We start from the raw sequence: 22,245 nt of genomic DNA, 5'->3' as shown, positions 1-22,245 counted from the left end.
GTAAAATTATAGAATAGGTACCCACATAATTTTTTTATTTTACTTATTTTAGTAATAACATTAATTTAGAAAAATGTTTGAAAAAAAATCTTATGCGTTTAAAATAATATTTGAGGAATAAAATTATTACGAAAAGTTTGATCTCAGCGAAAATCACTCTACAACACATCAATTTAATAGTTTGATGGAGTATATATGCACAAATTTTATTATGAAAAAGAGTGCGGGTCTTTTAATGTTAGATATAGATAAAGCTTTCGACACAGAATGGCATGACGGTTTGATTTATAAAATATACAAATACAAAACTGCTGCCCATCTATTACGCTTAATACGGTCATACGTGAGAAGTAGCAGTTATGTTGTTTCACTAAATAATGAACACTCGATACCGCGTAAAATTCCAGCTGAAGCTCCTCAGGGAAGTTTGATCGGGCAGTTTTTCTTTCTCTTGTATAAGAACGATATTACAAAAATTAAATATATGTGGTCTTAAACCAATCGCGAGTAATTTACAAAAATCTTTTAAAACCTTGAAGAAATATTTTGCAAGGTGGAAAATTCAATCCAACTGAATTAATACAAAAATAATTATTTTCACAAAACGTAGACAAACTCTGCCACCATCTTTCCAAAAATAAGCAGGGAAGTAAAGTAAAATAGAAAATAAGTTTATACCTAGACCTCAAACTTAAATTTAATAATTATATTTTGACACTTCGTTTTAAAGGGCTTGCCGCCATTACAGCCCTTAGTCCAATATTTCATAAAAAAGCGCACTAGCTATACAAAATACAATTTTAATATTCAAATAATTTATTATTATTAGACCCATTTTAATATATGCATGCCCGGTGTGAAGTAACACCAGTAATACTAGTTTTTCAAGTTACAAGTCATTTAAAATAAAGCTATATAAATAATATATAATACATCTTTTTATACTAATATTTAAAAAAATTTCATTTTAATCTTCAAATACCAGCACTGTCATTTCATACTAGAAAATATTATAAAAAATATTTCGCGATACCACACTAACCCACTAATCTCGTGTATCACTACTAATATAAAAACTATCATAAATTGAAATACAAACACAAAATGCGAAAGCATATATTGCTTTAGAGGGCAAAGACAACATATAAATGGCTCCTTCAGTGAAATGTACTCAAATTATCACTTAATTTCTTGTTACCCCCTGTATTTTTCCAATTCCTTCGCTTAAATTGTAAAAGGTTGCTTAGTGTTTTTCATTAAATTATAATCACTAATGTTTTATTTTATAATCTTATTTTTATAAATTGTAAACATAAAAATGAGTATTAACCAGTAACACATATTATTAGTATGTTTATGAAATTATTTATATCATTAATATATGTATTGAAAAAACTGTAGGTATACATATATGATCTTTCAAACTCCCTCACTTTTATTCATGACTTCTGATGGATTTTTTTACACTGGCAACTCCGACAGTAACACAAATCGCACTGTCATTGTTCAAATTATCGTATAATCTGCAATGTCAGACTGTTGGGCATAACAAGCTGACCATAGACAATTATTATTTTTTATTAGACTTTAAATATTTTAGGTACAAATTAGAGTTAGAGACGTTAATTATGGATGGGCACCCAGATCATGTAAAATTTGTGAATTAATGAGTAGCCATATTCATAAAATTAATTTATTAGCTTGAAAGAGAAATGTAAATGATTATACTTATATACATGTGTGTATATACGTATAAAACAATTACACACCTTTATATTATTATAACAGCAAATAATAATAAAAAAAACATTAAATTTATGAATATGTATATGATGGATCAGTCATTGTATGGTGAGCTATACAGAACAATAAGCATATACGCGGAGTCCCTTGAAAAGCTAAAACTAAAATGTTAAATATTCTCATTTATTTACTGATTTATTTCTAACCTGATGTATTTTATAATAAAGTGCTGCGATTCTTTTACTTACATTGCCAAAAAAGTAATGATGATTTGTGTAAATTTTGGTATTACTTGTTATTTTGATATTGAGATTACATGATATTAATTTTGTATAGGATATGGGGCAAAGAGATATTATTTAGTATTTATACAAAAAGTGGAATTAGTTATTTCACACTTTAGGACATAAATAATCATAAACTGAAATTGCGGTTTATTTTATTGTGTTGGGCTTTGCGAATCTGCTACTGGCCTCGACTGCATATATAGTTTTTAGCTACGTTGACTTTTAATAGGAATCTGCCATCGAATGGTAAACCTGTCTGAGAATCCGAAAGGAGTGAGTGCTCAGCGCAGAAACGATAAGAGGTAGCTCGGTACTGTTTTCGCGAGATAACAAATCATGCAAAACAGCGGCATGTAGATATCTAATATTGTGTATTTTATACAGAAATATATTTTTTGATGTATAATAAGCGGTTTCATAATTCCATTTCGCTATAATGCAATTAATACCATGCTATTATTTTTATAGTTAAGCAATAAAATATACTGACGTAATATGTTTATTATTGTGTCAGGGTCACCGCGCCGGTTTAATGTTATTTTCCCGACACTTACATACTGTTATACACACACCTATACATCTAAACCAGGGGTGGCCAACCCAAATAATCTTGCGAGCCACTTTGGAAATGCATCATAGCTCCGCGGGCCATATATACAATTATCTATCCCCATATTAGATTTAGATACACTATAGACATTTTTTTGGAGTGAAAAATTATCTATGATGTATTGGTGATTATAAAATAAATATATTTTGTAAAAGTGTGATTAATCTCTCGGGCCGGAAAAATGTTCATGGCGGGTCGCGGGTTAGCCACCCCAGATCTAAACAAATATACTTAGATCTGTTTGGTTGTTGTGTGTTGGTGTATGAAATATAAAACTCTACCTCTCACAAAATAATAACAAACCATTCAATAATTTATGTAACCACAGAAAACCATTTATTTTAGTTAATCTTAAATACATACATATATAATGTCCATATACATTCAAGAAATTATGCCAAAAACGTTGCGTACAAGATTGGGTGGCTGAAATAACTAGGCATAAAATCTATATTTCAACCCTCAGGCTAAGGTGGGATATTGAACGTTTCTGATTCCCATTATTAAATTATCGGAATTCCTTAATTGAAGACGTGTAACGAGATTATAACATGTTGCCTTCTTGGAACTTTTGGAAGGGAACTCCTTTGGTGGCACGCTGGTTTCCTGAAGCTTTGCGAATCATTGGGCAATTTTTAGGCGAGATCGAGTGACAAATGGCTGCGTTGATTTAGAAATGACAGGTTGCAAACACGTAACTATGAAAATTAGGGTCGTCTTCTTATCTGGAAATCTAATTGAGTGATAAATTTCAGTTTAAATCCAATTTGGAGCACGAATTTACTATGATGTGTGTGAAATAAAGTGTGATATATAAGAAGTAGCGGAACTACGTGGCGTAAGTGCCTTGTATGTATCTACGCACGTCACATAATATCCATGGAAAATACTGAAAAAGCCCATGAAGGTGATAGGAATTTGTAAATGGAAATGCATATTTTTATTTTTAAATAAAATTAAGTAAATTATATATTCATATGTACTGTATCCCAGCACAGCTTATCTAGACATATATTGAAAGTTACTCAAATCCATATTCTAGCAGTTAGCGGTATTTAATTTGTAACACTTAATCACTTAAATTTAATATCTTAAATGTTTTGTAAAATATTATGTGCAAAAAGTTTTGTAATATTTTAGGAGTAAAGTGAATTTTGGCTTACATTCAAAATTATGTTTCATAGAAATATTGATTTAATGATATCAGAAATAGTCAGAAATAATTAAAAATATATAAATATATAATAGGATTTTTTTTTCATAGAGAACAAGCAAAAAAATTTAAAAGGGAAATTTTAAGGGAATGATATTTGGGGCTCGTTTTAAAAAAATGATTACTACTACGTATATGTCAATAAACAACCAGATATCAGGCTTAAATTAACGTATGACAGAAATTATAATGCTATTTTTATTATTATCTCGGGCTAATTGCGATCGTTGAGTTTATTTTTACTTAATTGAATAAATTTATAGAAGACAATTTATGAGTTAAATATTTAAAAAAATGTGTTGCGTGGTAAAATCATCTGCTCTTTCTTAAAAAACTAGCAAGTAATGTGGAAAATAACGGCAGAATTTTCACGAATTTACCCTCGATATATTATTTAAAGAAAATTACATTAGTAATATACATTTAAGTATTTTAAATTATCATGCAAGGTAATCTAAACATTTTCATTACGAAAAATAGCAGTTTATAGTAAAATATAAAAAGGGTATAATAATCTTGCTTTAATTACGAGTACTACCGATTTTGTGTGGATTTGTTTTTAATTGTAATTTTTAATTGTTAATCTTTCGTTGCAACATGACAGGCACTGTCTTACATTGAAGTTGCCACAATTAACAACTATATATTAGTAGTGAGACATTAGCTTGAAGGCAAAATCTGTAAATTAGTGAAATATATTTTATTATTTATTAACAATTGTTTACAAATTCTTACAATCAAAATATGTCAATGAGCTAGCACGACTTTATTTTAATTATTCATTACGATATTTATTCGTAATGATAAAAAATCTAATCTGTGATGATCAATTGGAATTACAATTATATAATAATCATTAATTTCGACCTCCCAGACACGATATAAATTGAAAAACATTAGGGTTTATATAGAATTCTAACCAAAGCCATAATAATCACCAATTTTTACCACTGGGTAATTGTATTTTTATAATGTAATACGTTCAAATTTGTGTAGGTTGTTCGCATTTTTATTTATTGTTTTTAAAAATATTTTTAAGTTCTACCACAATTTCATTTTAGCCTTTCATTTACTGTGATGTACACCGAGTGTACATGTCATTTTATTATGTAACTAATACCTATAAATATGTCAAATAAAATTGTAATATTTTAGGTATTTCTTTATGGTATCATATATAATTATCTGAAATAACAAAAATAAACATTCTGTCAACCAAATTGGATATCAATTCACCAATACATTCAAACTTGTGAGTGTTTCCAGTTTGATTTTTTGCTATCCACGGGAATGATGTTCGCTTACAGAAGTTTTCAATTTGATTTTGAAATAAATATTTAGTTTGGTTAATTTCGGAATTTTGTTTGGAATTATTACTTATTTCATAATAATATTCGTGTTTTTTCTAATTTTAAATCAATATTTTTTTAATATATTTTACAAGTATACTGAGTACATCTCCGTTGTGTTGAATATTTTGGCATGAGGGTAGAGTTAAAAAGCTTAATATGTGTATTAATAAGTTAATTACAATGTATGTGCAAAATTATTTATAATACGAGCCAGTAAATTAAAGCCTTTATTTTTTTGTATAAAAATACGTTGTGATCTAAATAGGTGCCTTTGCATAAGATAAACGTATTTGACGTTATAATGTGTTTGTTTATGTATTTAATATTTCGGAATTCTCAGAGTGACCAAATGGCAAGAAATTATGAGTCCCGACGCAAACACGTACCGGATCAAAAGACGTGTCAATTTTCTTGACAAAGTAACCTCATTGACGAGGGTTCCCCAAAGCAATCGACGGCTCTTATCTGTTTCGGAAGTTTGTCACTTTGTGTGGTCGTAATTTTGACGAGGTCATCCAAACAAAGCAAACTATTGACCATAACGCATCCGCAAATCCAGCACTGGCTCTCGTATGTGAGGTTTTAAATCACGATTCGCAAACCCCCTAAAGGATTTCAGTGAGAAAATAGTTGTCACAAAAGTGAGAAAACAATATCAGTTTATCAACTGGCGTTGGTCGTGTTTTTGCTTTTATTTCCTATCCGAAGCTGCAATTTTCAGATTCTGACAGCAAGCACTACACTTTGTATGCAACACATGGAAATGGCAAAAATATTTTATGCATTGAAAAGCGACTGAGATTGACTGGGAAATCTATTTTCTTCGCTTGAACCCGTTTCTTGTACGGTTGTAGAAATTTCTGAACTACTTCAGATGTCGAAAACAACTAGAGAAATATTACATTACGATATCACACGAACGAACCTTTTATTGAGTGGAGAACTAGTAGCACATGAAAATTTCCCACTATATTTTGTATTATATAACATTTTAAAAAATTGTATCGTCAGTAACAGAGGGCGCGACCACTAATTAATTTTAGAATATTTTTTTTGGATCAGTAGTTTTAAAAGTCACATTTGGTCCATTATTACAATATTGCCAGAAATAGGGACGTTTTCGGATAAATTTCATCTGAAAGCTTGCAAAGAACCTTCGGAGCAAACGAGTCTCAATAATATTAAATACTTTTGGAAATTGCCGAAAGGCATATTAGATAACCCTTCGGTGCTCGAGCAGCTCCAAATGTGGGCTTTGGAAGGCGGTTATAGTTCTCGGTCGCGCTTACTGTTCTTGTCTGTGAAGTCTAGAACTGAAGCACTTGCCAACTCTTCTCTTGCAATGGTTGTCCGTCTGCTCAAAACTGTGCATCGAGATATCGATATTATATCATGTTCATATGCGACAATGCACACCTATTGAAGTGATTTGTGTCTGTCTTTTTATCATGTCACGTTTGAAGATAAAGTGGAGGCACTAGTAGTCGGATTGAAGGACCAATTTAAGCCAACGGTCAGATATACGGACGCTGAACTGATTGCCAAACTGAGCATAGACACGCGAGAAATTCTACGAGGACCCACAATGAACGATTTGGAGCAGAAAATACCATCGATCTGAGAGCGGCCATAGTGTAAACTCAAATCAGCAAAATCTTGGGGCCCGATCAGATACCGGCGAGGGTGCTGAAGTTCCTTCCGAGCAACAGCGTCCTTACCTTCTTGTCAATCATAAATGTCATACTGAAACTCAAACATTTTCCACAGAAATGGAAGTAGGATCGAGTGGTTCTCATCTACAAACAAAAGACAAGGGGCAGCAAAGACGTCCAGAATCCAGAGTTTAACCCGCACAGGAAATTGCTAGAGACTACGAACGCATCCACGGATAACACTTCAATTGCTGCGCAACATATTTAATATTTAATATCAAACTCTGGCATAAAAAACTCTCTGGCTGCAAGGACAGGATAATTTACATGTTCAAATAAGTGTTGGCTTAAGATAAAGATTTGTTTGAGTAAATATTAAACATTTTTCGTCTTCAAGTTCCTAAAAGAGATATACATAAATGAAGAACTGACTTTTGAAGAGTATATATTTTTCATTGCATATTAAAGTTTTTTTAGGATTTTTCATTTGCAGAATAAAGTAATAATAAATGTATTTTATCGTGTATTATATGAGTATAGAACCATTTTTATTTACTTACTTTTGAAATTAAGTTTTGTATGAAAAATTATCTCAAAAAATAAAATAATAAAAAATTGATATTATTTTAGATGATATATATAGAAATCTCAACTCTATATGGAAATGGGCTTGCTATAACCAATTGCCTCTCAGTGTAAAAAAATGTCACACAATTTCATTTTCAAGGTCATTAACGCCGGCAAAATATTCATACCATCTAGGCGGATATTTTTTGGAAAGGTTTTCTTCAACTAATGATTTAGGAGTGACTTTCAAAGAACGTTGGAAATTTAGCCAGCACATTGCAGAGACTCATAGCAAATCCTTAAAAATGCTCGGTTTTATCTTGAGAAATGCGCGTTACTTCAGGAATACTTTAGTATTGCGCACTCTTTATGATACTCTAGTACGCAGCATACTAGAAACTAGCTCCATCATTTGGATCCCAGGCGTAATGAATCAATGTAATGAATTGAAGCTGGAAAAAGTACAACGTAAATTTCTTCGATATTTATACTTGAAGGAATACGGGTATTATCCGTTCTTGTTTCCCAGTGCTTTTATTTTGGGAGCCCTGGGATACGTTTCTTTGTCGACTAGCAGAAGTGTTTATGTAATTAAGCACTTCTGGAAATTGCTCAAGGGCATCGTAGACAATCCTTCAGTGCTCGAGCAGCTTCAAATGTGGGCTCCTGAAGGTGGTTATAGTTCTCGGTCGTGTCCACTATTCTTGCCTGTTAAGTCTAGAACTGGAGCACTTGCCAACTCTTCTCTGGCCAAGGCTATTTATCTGCTCAATTCTGTCCATAGTAATATTGACATTTTCTCTTGCACATATGGAGTTTTGGTTCAGTTCGTATGGGACAATGCACACCTGTTGAGGTGATTTGTGTCTGTTGTTTTGTCTTGTTTATATTTGTATGTATTATGATGTATTAGTACTTTTGACTATCGTGACGCATTAGGTTTGCCTGTCAGGTCACGATGGTTATAATTTTAATAAATAAATAAATAAATAAATAAATAAATAAATATATACATGTATGTATTTATATGATAATATATATTATTAGCTTGTTATGTGTTAATATTGTCCTGATTGTACCAATATTATCAAAAATCATCATTATGTATTATATACAATTTAGTCTCCAGTGGAGCGTTATCAGACGGAAATATCTGACCTGCTTCTAAGCGCTATCCAATTTTGCTTCCGTCTCTCAAAACGGGGATTTCACGGAAGAAGTTCAGATTTATGTGTCGGTTTAATCAAAGTATATATACTAAGTTAAACACTCGATAGATAGCATTATTTATGTAAAAATTAAAAATGTAAAATTTTACATTTTTATATATAGGTACCATTTTAAAATTAAAATAAGGCTTCCGCATAAATATACAACTTAAACCATTCGCGTTCAAAATAAAAACGTTGGATGAGAGCATTGAATCAGAATCGAGCGGTTTTCAGCAATTCGGCAGTTTTTTCGTGAATAGGGCAGGGATTGAATGGGCCGACGTATTCGTAGAACGAGAAATCGCTTTTTGTATCCGTGTAAAACTTTACGCCGGTGGCGAATTTTAATTTGGCACAGAGGGTTAAACATTATTTTTCGAGTTCAATCTCCAACTGTGTAATTGTCGGAATTGCAAAGTACCAAAGTAGCGTTAAGGGGAGTGAGTTTTCTCAGAGCGACATCTTCGAAGCGTTTGATGTTCACGCCCGTTTGATATTGCGATTAAATAAAACGAAACGACTTTTTCGACGTTGATGTTTGAATCTCATTACATTTTCCGCCAAATACTCGCCTATATACATGGGTAGCCACGCACGTGTACGGTACGATAAAAAGTCCATGGATTTAGACAGTGGTGGAACTACATGGCGCAAGAGCCCGCAATGCGGGGTGGGGGTTGGGGGGAAGGGTAGGCCTGATGGTGCCCATTTATAAACGAAAATGCATAATCACAAGATTTATTTTTATATATATCAAAGTAAATTATATGTACTTCATCATATGATAGCTAAATGTTACTCAAATCCTTCTACAAACAAAGTTGATAAATTTATCTTAATACTAAAATGGATGATATATATGTTCTGATAATATTTATCAAATATCGATTAGTAGATAGCATTAGAGACGTTTGAAATTATTTATAAATTTATCGAAATGTATAGTATGTTTCAACAAATGTTGAAAACAATAGAGATGGTGTTTGAATACCATATCAAATCAACATTTAATATACAATACAAACTTATATTTTTAATTTTAACGTATTTTTCTAAATACTTTTATTTTTATAAACTCTGTATTTGTTTATGAGTACTGAAAAAAATCTCATTAGAACGTTTTATAAGTTTACTTATGTAACTATTGTGGGGTTTGAGTAAAGCATTATTTTGTAGATTTTTTATAAAGATTTGTTATATCATTTTATTATTTACATTGAAAAAATATTTAGAATTTAGCTTATATTGATGTTTGGATGAATGAAGTAAGAAATGCCGTTTTAAAATTGCGACCCAAGATTCTAATTTCCACCACTGTGTAACGATATAATAAGTCACTATCTGGGAGGCTGTTCAACCTAAGATAAATATTTTTAGTTAAAGATTTATGTGGGCCTGCAGGGTAGAAATCACATTCCCGGAGAGATTTGGTATCACCGTGTGTTTCCAAGATTGAAAAATTACAAAAGATTCCCAAGAGGTTGCCAGTCAGAAATCAAACAGTCAAATCTATTTTGGTGCGAATTTAATAAGTACATCTTTGAGCGCGCAAGAAAATGTGCCATAATGTTTGATCCAAGTATCCCATTAAGAGGAAAATAAATTGCGTACCAAGAGAAAGCTTGCGTAAGTTAACAGAGCTTTTCCCAGTTTTCTTCTTATTAGTCTCCGGGCTGATGGGATTAGGAGAAAACTGCCTTACGGTTTTTTTGTGCCGCTACCACTCGCGCAATAATTTACAGCGCGAGGGTGTGCGAACTAATAGAGAGTTAATTATGCATATTACTAGCATACACGCGTGTATTTATATATTTATATTTTTATTATTATTAAAAATATCATGATCTACTCATGTATCTAATTAATAATTCTGATAAGACTACAAGGAAATTATTAGATTAAATATTAAATATAAAAAAACAGGATTAGGCATTAAGACCTTCCAATTCTATATGAATCTTAATGTTTTTAAATTTATTTCATGATCGAGAGATTGTTGTGTTAATATAATTCCGATCGATTATCACAGTTGAGGTTTTCTTAATCTCACGGATAAATATCGTAAAGAGTAATTAAAATAAAATCATGCTTGGTAATGCATAGTAACATCTAAACATTATAAGCTGTAATAATAGTTTATAATTGTCAAAGATGGTTTTGATTTCAGTCTAATGTCTCACTCAATAGTTGTTGATTGTGTTTACTACATTGGGCTAAAGTCATGAAAACGATAAAATATTCGAATATATTTGTAAAGTTATAATGAATCTCAAAATACAGTTAATGAATAAAGGTACAAAAATCTATATTTAAAATATTTGTAAATCTTGTTTCTATCTTAAATGATTGTATGATTATAAAAGATTAAGTCTTAAATAATATAAAGTCATAATTGATTTTATAAATAGAAAGTAATAAAGACCCTTTGTAATTAAACGGGTATATTTAATCGCCGCTTTACAAGAATTAACGTTAATAAAGAAAGGGTTTTCTAGCTTAATTTTCGAAAGAGTTAAGCCTATTTCGCAGCCTACATTTCTAAAACAATCCTCTAAAATATTATTTTATATTCTCCGCCAAAATTTTTACACTGCTGTTGAATGTATTCGCATTCGTCTTATGTTCACTATTATATACCCACTCGGCAAAGATAGAGGCGAAAGTTTTCGCTGGCGTTATTCATACTCGTAAATTTATTTTATAATCAAAAAATACATAAAATGCACACCGTTTATTTTAATGTCAACCACGGCTAGACCATAAAAGCATATTTCGTATACGTTTCGCCACACTGTTTCGTTTCTGTTTGCTATAGAGCCACCCCGGGGGCAATATTCGATACCATTTTTCGACGCTTTCCGATCGGAGAAAAAGCGGTGCATATAGAGGTTGTTATTATATAATACATTATATGAAATGCAGTAGAAAGTGTAACACTCAGCTTGTTATTTGACAAAATTGCACCCGAGAGTTTGCCGGTAAACGTTCGGCGTGCACTTTTCGAGAGTGGGACAGCAAACAAAACCAATTGCTCTCCCTTAAGGGCGGTTAACACGTAGACCCAGAAGAAAAATGTCTGTGTGTACGTGCTAAAAACTCGTTAAAGTTTAATGCCCTTGGGTAGCGACAACCACGTGATAAGCCCTGAATTTTTAAAGGGACTTGGCGAAACTTTTTGTTTGCTGAGGCTTCTCGCGCTCTGTTTTTTCGGGAATTAAACACGCTGAGCCCACGCGGGAACAAGGATAGCGCTGTGATACTGTTGTTAGAAAGTTAATATGATTTTCTATATATAAAAAAATACTCGTTTTGAAGAGGCTTAAAAAAATATGTAATAAAATGCATTGCCAGTTTTCCTAATGATTATAACAAACGTAAAAGTATTCAATCATTAAAATAAACAAAAATTTAGTGTAACTTTTAAGCTACTATTTAATGTAGTTAAAAGGGAGAAGACGTCCGTAATTCTATTGTACTATCTCATATTAATAATCTCAACCTGAAGGCATTATAGTACTCTGATTTTAACTATAAAATTAATTTGAAAAAATATAGAATGAATTGCAAAGTACATTAAAAAATGTGTACATACGACTAGATTTTTTTTGTAATTTTATTTGTATTCACAAATAAAAATTATTTTAATTCAGTTTATTATGAACGCAATCAAAATTTAATGTTAAAATATGTGTAATCTTAGTCGGTATCACAAATAAATTTCACAAGCTACGGAGAGTTAAGCCACTTTTATTTTAATTTATATAATATTCATATTTTAATAAATAATCAGCTTTTAATAAAAAGTTTTTTTTCTGTACAGTCTAATGTAGTGTTTTGTTAATAAATTGGAAACTTAGAAGAAAATTATATATTAGGATTGCTATGAAATATGCGCCAACATTTTAATTCATCAAAATGACAAGTAATTTTTAAATTCAAGATTTTTTTTACAATAGACGCAAAACAAGTCAATAACATTTTAACATTTTTTATAGAAATAAGATATTCTTTTAAACTTAAGTAGCTAATTATTAAAGAATTTTCAATATCTAATATCTACGACTTAGCTCAATTTTAAATAATCATCACAATATTTATTTCGTGAGATTATGGAAATTTAGGTAAACCTAATTTGTGATTTTCGATCATGATTATAATTACAAAATGATTACTAATTCTGATTTTATTGATACGATAGAAATTTAAAAACACTAAGGTGCATATGGAATTCGAGCCAAGGTCTTTCAGGTCAATGTTCAGCTACTTATACCACTCGCCTATCATGGTGGGTAATTTTAAACTTTAATGATCATCGTCATTATTTTATTGTTATTAATTCTGTGTACATTAGCAAAAATATAGACGTGTGATCTTAGGCATTTGACAGTTTTTTACGACTAGGTTAAAAAAATATACGTCACAATGTTATGGTTGTTTAAGGCTAATTATGAAAATTTGATTATGCGATTAGAATATATTATATAATATGTAAAATAATTATACCATCTTTACCGATATCAAATGCCGAATAAGTGGTTCTTAAATATAGTTTTACAATGACGCATGTATGAGTCATCGGCCAGTAAAGTATTAATTGCTATTTGTATTATATTTTTTTAATAAAAAATATTGCTATAAATGTAATTTGTTTTAAATAATGGCTTTTCGGATTGAAGCTTTAAAAGTCTGCTTTTTTAGCTATAGCCCTAATTATAAAACGTAGTTACGAGACAAGGGCTGTAATAATAGCAGTGTCTTGAAATATTTCTTAAAAATGTTAATAATCTGATTGAAAAAAGCTCTTGAGATATTCAACTTATTTATTGAAACCTATATTATAATTAAGCCAGATTATTTTGACTCATCCGTACATAAAAAAATATAAATGTAAAAGAACCTACCTTTGTGATACTCGCTCGGTGTTTGTGTAGTTTTTTCTTCGCTGATTTCTTCTCTCCCTTTTGAGTCCAGCTCTCGAAAATTTCGCACTTAATCCGTGCAAAATTCGGAAAATTTTCAATTTCACGTCTAAACGAACGCAATTGGCCAATGGGTCGTTAGAAAACTCGGAATTTGCTAATTGCCACACGAAAAGTGCTATCAAATAATGAAATTCATAAAATCGGAACGGTTTTTGATTTTAATATTATATAACCGGTGCATAAAAGTCTTTCTCTCTAATTCAATACCGGATATATATTTCGCTGAACAAAATTTAATTTCGCACCGAGTTTAATAATATCGGACCGTTTGTGAAATCGGCGAAGACTTGTCAGATTAATTTAATTTGCTTATATATTTATATTTATTTTTCGGTTCGCGGAACTCGGGTCGTGCGTAAGCTTTGATACAAAGTGATTTGACATAATAATAAATAATACAAAATAGAAATAAGTTTAGATGAATATTATTTGTTAATAAAAACTTTTAAGAGCAAATATGTTATATATCTAATATTATTAAAATTGATTCAAATACAGTTATAACATAGGATTTCATCTCTTTAACACCAATTTAATCAGTAAAGTGTTGTATGATTTCTTACTCTCTTTTTCGCTATTCAGAAAAAAAACATTTTGTCTGAAGTCGGTGCCATAGGGAACAAAGCCTAGAATGTAAATCTTAAAGCAATAAAAATGTCTTTTTAAAACGTGGTTTTATGGTTGAAAGGGAATTTTTTTAATGCTTTAACTGTAATAGCAAAGGGGATAAACCTCCGCTAAGCCTTATTTCCCCGAATCTCTTTTATATGATATTTAATCAGAATGTAATGTCAGATTTAGCATTTTTTAATTGAAATTTTGAAAATAAAATATTTCTTTCATGGTATTTTATATGTCTAAGCAAACAAATTGATATTTTATAACTGATATCAAAAATACATATGATAATTATATTATAATAATAAGTTACTTTGCAAAATAAATGTGCATATAATATCGGTATAAGTTTTATATTGCGATTTAATTTCATGTAAATATGAGTAAAATGAGCATACTAACCTCCTTGCGGGAAGAACTGTGCATATATTAGTTTGAATGTGTCTTCTTTAACTACGCCTGAAGGACATTCAGCTTTAAAACCCCTGTAAATCCGTTTGATTTCAGCCTCCGTGAACCTAGTTGCACGACAGAGAGCACCTAAAGAGTCTGGTTTGTATCTGGCGGGATGTTCGCCTAATTCTTCTACTTCTGAATCTGTAACAAAGAAAACAGTACGTTAAATATACACCAAATTTATAAAATGGGTCATAAACATATACATATGTATAAAAAAAACATTATATATCAAAAACGATATATTATACATACACTAGTGGAATAAAAGTGTTTTATTTTGAAGACCTTATAACATATAAACGGACATTTTTGTCAAAAATAAATTAAAATATCCACTAGACTAAGTTTTTTGGGTTTTTAATTAAATCCTTGCAGCGCACTTAACATTTAAAATAGCGATGGCACATTTGACATCTATAAAAGTTAATCAAACTCCATCCTTAAATTTGTAAGAAGCTCTACAAATTTATTATTAGAAAGTTTTTGCATTGCTCACTCCATAGAGAAATTATTAAAGAAACTCTTCTAAGATGTGCACCAGTTCTATATCACGATATGCAAAATACAAATGCTTTTATTAAAAAAATTCTGAGTTACCATTCAGAATAAATGTTATCAAAACGAGGTTGAGACATAAATATTTTTCGATTTCTCATGATGATGTCACATAATATGTTTCTTTTAATTAAGTAGTATTTATTATTTACTTTTTTCCATATACATAAACTGGTCTCAAAAGATTTCGAATCTAATTCCACCGCACGGATATCAAAAATGTCAAAACGAATAAGGGAGTAGTCATGAAATCTCCGAAGAAACAGGTAGCTCAGATTTATCCCACGGATATGCACTTAGTGAAACTCAGGTTACCCCGGTTCGAAACTGACATGGGGAATAAAATCCTCGTGGCGTGTTTCGTATACGAACGGGTTGTTATTGTAGCTTAGAAGACACGCTTCTGTTTGTCGAGCGGTGTGTGTATACTTTGTGTTTGAGGTTTTATCAGTTTCCGTGATCGATTTCGGGTTTTATGGCGGATCTGGCGCGATACTTTCAATTTTATGCTCGGAGCTTAGGATTAATGCTTAAATTATTGTCGCGTAACAAGATTTGTTTTTCGATAATACATTTACTGCTTTCAAAGAAAATTTTATTAGTGAACACTGAAAAGTTGCATACACACTGTTGTGTATTGTAATATACGCATTGTTACGCACTACTTATGGTTGCATTAACTGGCTGTTTTAATTTTTTGCTTAAATTTTGGAAACATGTAATACTACTTTTCAGCACTACCCAGTATCATTTTCGTATCCCATTGTCTCTGTAACAAGGGGTCAAGGATGCTCGGCATTGTTATGCGGAGCGCGTGTCACTTTAATAATTCTGGCGATTTGCGTTATGTACGATACGCTAATTTGTAGCGTCCTAAAATATGGCTTTCACTGTTATCATAGTAAAGAGAGATAATCCTTGTTATTTAAGGTGATTCAGAATTTTTTTTAGGTATCAATACAAAAGGTAGTGCGAGACGTATTCGTATTTGTATCCTAGTATATTTTTGCTATGAGCGTTGGGATATAATACATACATTATCGGCGTAGTGTTAAAGCAATCAAGTACTTTCTAAGTTAATACAAACCATTGAAGATCAGTTTGCGTGATAATATTTACGTTTAAAAATTCATTAATTTTCTTTCATATGGACATTGCGACTTTCGTAAGATGGAAGAGTATGTAGTTACCGGGATTTAATCGCCTTCAAGCTACGAGGCAGCATTTTAAGTTAAGTCGTAAAATTGTTTAAAAGTCATAGGTCATATGCGCCATGTCGAAAGGTCGTCACTCTATAAAATACATATTAACCTTTCAACAACAAAAAAACATCAAATTAGCTTACCGCTATAAATACGCCTATCTAACGAACCATCTGCCAAACGTTAAGCATTTTGCGCAGTTGTGTAAGTGTAAATTTCTAAAAATACATCCGATGTAACTTGTCTGTGCGATCGAAGAACTCCCGTAATGGTCTCCGATCGAGTTAAAAAGTTATAAGGGAAGATTTTGAAAAAGGTGTGAGAATTCGCCGAAGCGAGCACCAAGACGAAAATGGCACTGGAAATGTCGACAGGAGTATCTGAGCTAAAAGCAAAATTACTGGTGCTTTTTAGAAGTGGATATCGAGGTTCAAAAATGATAGACAGCATCTTAGATAAACAGGTCGCTTCAGGAATATTCTTAATATACTACAGTACAAGTGTTTGATGCGATGTAAAATATATCATAGTGAATTTTATTTATTATATCTTTTAAATGATCGCGAATATGTGATAATACCATTTATGCTTGAATCTGATTAAAAGCATATTCAATAGTCATATCAATCAATGATATGAATATGCATACGTGTTTTATAATCGCACATACTAAGTAAGGGATAAAGTGGAATTACATGTCGGCTTTGAGGGAGATAGAGAGAATGAGCAATTTAACAAGGGCGACGAGATAAGCTTTCGCCGGATGAAAGGAAGAGAAAATAAGTTGTTTATCCAGATGTCTGCTGGTGACATTTTTATAAAAGGACTTCTAATCTCGACGAAAATAAATATGGTTAATATATCAAGTAATATGTAAATGCTTATGTGTAAATTTATGAGTACGTGCATGGAATGATGGATGTGTTAAATAAATAAATACAGTTTGATATTAGCCTTTAAAATAAAAAAGTGTCACATGTTGTATGATATAAATAGTCGTTATAAAGGAAAAGACGTGCCACGTGAAGTTAATGTTTATGGCTTGTAATAGAAAAGTATATGATGTGATAAAATGAAAATGAAAAAAGAGTAGAAGCATAAAATTTATGTGTAAATATATATTTTGTGTCAGATATTTTAAACGACAAATCGTTAATATTTTTAATAAATCATGTAGTTAAAATAATTTATAATTACATATTTGCGCAAAGCTGATGGTAATAAGGGTAGTAAATCGAATGTCTAGAAAAGAGTTTTTATAATTTACAATTACAATTATGGTTGTAATTACAAATTTTTATGGCAGTTATCTGATGTTTAATAATTGAATTTGATTTTGTTATTGTATTGAGAATCGTTCATAAGTCCATTCGTAGCAAAATATTTATCATCCACTCCTTTGCTGATTCTTATGCTTTTGAATTTTTAACAACTTCATAGATTTTTATTTGTAGCATATTTTTATTTTTACATTTACCCAATTTTGTGCTTTTTTATTTTACTAATATCCCTGTTTTTAATAGATTATAATCAACAATAATATGTATAACCATTTTAAAAAGTAAAAATCTTAATTGTGCTTTAAATATTTGACCAGCACGATAGACCAGTGGTATAATTAATCACTAATATCTGAAAGACCTGGGTTTGAAACTGATGTAACTCCTAGTGTTTTTAAATTCATATGTGTGTCTTAGAGAGCAGAACTTGCGATTAATATGTAATTAAAATTCCGGTCGATTATCACAGATTAGGTTTCCCTAAATTCCCCTAATCTCACGAATGAATATCGTATATTTTTTTTGAAAGGTCGTGCATAATGATATATACTAATTGTAAGCTGTAATAATTGTTTATATTTATAAAGTACATGTCACTAATTTACAGACTTATTACTAGGGATTCTGAAGTCTCGGGTTTTTTCGATTCCCGGGACTCGAGACACAAATTTTTAAAATCCCGGGAATTCCTGGGACTCGAGACTTAAAAAAAATTATGTTAAAAAATTTACTTATTATTATTAACTTTAATTAACTTATTATTATTAACTTTATTTAATTTATTATTATTAACTTATATTATTTGTGTTATAAGTACGATAGGTGAAAATTTATTGAAACAATTTAAAAACACTTTATTCGATATTTATTTAAATTTAATTTATTACAATTTTTTTAATCGAAATATTTATATCAATATTAAGTTAAAACCTTTACTTTTGTAAGGAAAAATATGTTTTTAAAAACACCAAGGCGTTTAATGATGAATCACATAGCCTGTTCCTGGTTTTTGTGGCAAATATTCCAGATGTAGAAAATACTCTCTCGCTTTCTGTAGATGTTGGCTTAATTGTAAGCAATGATTTGAATAAAAGCTCTAGATTCAGAGTTCCCTTGATAGTTGAATCCAATATCTGAAACTCCTTTTTAAAGTTGAATTTTTTATTTCTAGTCGTTGAAATATTTTGGTGGTTCGTGAGTTGTGTTGATTTCAAATATTTTTTTTAAAAGGAAATTAACAATAATTTCGGATATCAATAAAGTGGGATCTCGACGACTTAGAGCTTCAACTGCCAGTTATATAGGAGTGAGTACTTCACAAATATTTTCCAATACGTGAATGTTCGATTCATTCCAAAGTTGGCCGATGCCAAGATCAATTAATGATTTTCTAATGCAATTTCGTAACTTTCAAAATCTCGAGATCATGGGAAATAAGGAATTTCACCTTGTCTTCATATCGAGACATAAATTAAGCTCGACATCGAATTCGATCTTTACATATTTTTGTAAAATTGCAATTCGGAAAGTCTCGCGTCCCGGGTTATTAATTTTTAAATTCCCGGGACTCGAGACAGCAAAAAATCTTTGAATTCTCGGGAATAAATTCCCGGGTTGTCTCGACACAGAATCCCTACTTATTACATGCATGTGTTCATCATGTTATAATGTATTAGGCTAGCGCCTGTTATGTTACAATGGAATAAAAAAATTAAAATGTGCTATCTAATAAGGAATAATTTATTGTTTGTCCTAGCCTTTGGGTTAGGGGGTTTATTTTTGTAAGGACAAAGCTTATTATTAAATATTAAACATGTTGTGTAAAAATTAAATAAAGCTTTAGATTCCAGACGTCGAGCTAGACCAGAGCATGCGAAGAGAGAAGCGGCGGCTTTTGAAGTTGCGTCGGTCTCTTTTTGGTTGCAGTCCTAGTTTGAATGCTCTTGAAGTTCGGCTTGCTTGAATTCCGAAGTAAATATTCAAGTAAGCATAATTGCTCCATATGTTTTCAGACTTTTTGAGCGAAAGTGTTAAGGATGATGTGTATGAGAGAAAGTTGACGGATATTTTAACCTCTTCTGATTTATAGAATTTTAACGAAGAAATCTATTTTTTAAACGGTTAAAACGCTTTATGGCAAGCCAAATCTATTTACGACTTAATAGCACAAGTTAACCCCTTCAATTATGAAGAGAATAGTGGTTTAATTAATGAAGCAGACATTTTATTTTATTATTTTTTTGCCCTGATGAAACAGTTTCAATACTTTAATCCCATCAAAAAAATCTTTATCTTAAGCTTCTTAAGTATTAATTACTGCTAGCTCATTATTTGAATACAACTGCTTGTAACCAAGGATTTTGAGTCAAAGGAAGTCTGACAAAGTTAAAATAAGGTATAAGTGTATTGACGTGATGATTTTTTCCTTTGATACACCTGTTAAGTTTTTACAATTTTGCTTCAGTTGATTTTATAGGTTAGCATGCTATTTATTGTATGACATTTTAAAAGATAATCAATGGAAAATACATCCTCTGTGTCTGCAAGCAAACTTGACCTTTTTTAGTTGTGAAGAATCACTTTTTAGTATTATTTTGACTGAAGTGTATGGTATCTAATATAAGTAAAATTTTGTTTTTGTTTTATACTATGGACCTAAGATTTATATGTGATTATAAATGGAAGAATAAAAGAAAAAGTTGCATTTTTGGCAATCACACCTTGATTGCCTTTGTGGCAATTCTATCTTGCTGATTGCTTTTTAATACTATATTTTTTAGTTATAATATTCAATGTTTGTTAATTGGATTACATTTTTAACATTTTTAATCGGTGAGCCCTTTAAGAAATCTGTATAAAAAATCTGATGTATACACTTTAAGGGTTGTCTAAGCTGGTATGAGTTAATTAGAATTCTTCAGACTTTTTTATATAAAGTTATAATTAAAATATTACTATTTGCATTAATTGTTTAAGCACGATACACGATACTCAATTATATCCAATTTAAAACCGCATTCTTGTGACTTTTTTACTATTTAATCAACTTTAAGCTGTAGCAAAACAATTTAGTTTAAGTTTTAAATACATAAGCTATTTTCATACACAAGGTCGTGAACTTTTATTATCAAATTTATTTTAATATATTAAATTAGTAAGCAAAAAATAATAATATCCACCACTTCCATTTAATTGTTCGATCAATTACATTTTCCCTAAGGGTGTCCTTTTTTGTCGGTACAAAGGACGCCACTCTCATACACCGAGCATATCATATTGCGTTGCCCTGGCTGTGTCCTTCGGAGCGTTTCCAACTTTCAAAAGCTCAAAGCTCTCACAATGTGTACAAACGGAAGAAATCCACTTTGGCGAGAGGATTTAATGCATCTGCAATAGATGGCTTTAATGTGTTTCTGGAACACGTAACATGCCATCTCATCACTTTAAAGTGACATTTCTATCGACCGAAGCGAAATTTGCAGGCCAATCGGACAAATTGTTTTTTTCAAGCCATTTGGCAGACTACAATCGTAAAACTTATACGTAAGTGATATCAGACGGCAATCATAAAACGGTACATTTGTGCCTTGTAAATGTTTATACTCGTTTCGGACCATTGTGCCGGAGACTATAAAGATCTATACGGGAAAAGAAACGTATCGTTTTGTTTATTTTTTTAATAGAAACTATTCTAGATCATAAAATGATGAACACATCCTTTGATATAATACTGTTAGAATAACAATAATTATACGTGTAATATCCTGTTCTTCCGAAAAAGCAATAAAACAAATATTTAGAGCCTTAAAGAAACATAAAGGAAAAGCAATACAACGAAATAAAATACTTTTGATGGAAGCTCATGATTTTTTTCTAAAAACTAATCACGAGTTTAAAAACTCAATCAAAGTTACATCTCCCATGAAAGTTGATTGATTAGGAGTATACGTTCTACTTTTGAAACTATTTATTATTAGGTTAAAGTTAACTTATGTCGCTTTGTGACTTTTGCGTCGAATCATTGGATCGATGTAAGAAGATGCTTTTTAACATTGATGGATGAGGTAATATCGTATCGAGGTTCATTGAAATGTCGAAGCATTGAATAGCCTTACAAATCCACACATTTTGTATATGTATACAAATATCATTCATGCCTAACATAATAAAAAAATAAAATAACTTACAAGTAGCTTGCTTAATTATAGTGATAGCCGTTCTGATACTGTTCCTTATGCTCCGTCTTTGCAACTTAAACTTTGAGTTCATTTTCTGATAAGCTCCACTCACTTTAATTAAATATGTTTATCATTAATTTGTAAGAGTCATACAATATATTACATCGTACTTTTTGGTCACAAAGATAATATTTAGATTTATTTGTACAAATAAATTTAGTACGTAAAAATTGAATAATTTTATTGACATTGTATAATTATTAGTAATAAATTGTAGTATTTCAGTATTTTAACAAAACGAATTGATATTAAAATATAAAACTAATGACACGGTTA

At 30.8% G+C, this 22,245-nt stretch overlaps 1 protein-coding gene across 1 annotated transcript in view; it reads right to left on the bottom strand.

The window, feature by feature from the left end:
• LOC148228682 (Kv channel-interacting protein 4-like) overlaps window positions 1–22,018 on the bottom strand; it is a 32,262-nt gene extending 10,244 nt beyond the window's left edge. The window contains exons 1-2 of the mRNA XM_088199217.1: window positions 21,919–22,018; window positions 14,638–14,832 (exon numbers count right to left, since the gene is read on the bottom strand). Of these exons, the coding sequence (XP_088055343.1) occupies window positions 14,638–14,832; window positions 21,919–22,000 (277 nt within the window). The 5' untranslated portion in view covers window positions 22,001–22,018. The remainder of the gene's footprint in view (window positions 1–14,637; window positions 14,833–21,918) is intronic.
• Between the last annotated feature and the right edge of the window lie 227 nt (window positions 22,019–22,245).

The sequence above is a fragment of the Plectrocnemia conspersa genome, unplaced genomic scaffold (genome assembly GCF_051122295.1).
Source record: "Plectrocnemia conspersa isolate PC_06_02 unplaced genomic scaffold, ASM5112229v1 ptg000012l, whole genome shotgun sequence".
Classification (NCBI taxonomy): Eukaryota; Metazoa; Arthropoda; class Insecta; order Trichoptera; family Polycentropodidae; genus Plectrocnemia; species Plectrocnemia conspersa.
The sequence above is the reverse complement of the archived record's forward strand: the minus strand, read 5'-3'. Positions and strand labels throughout refer to the sequence as shown.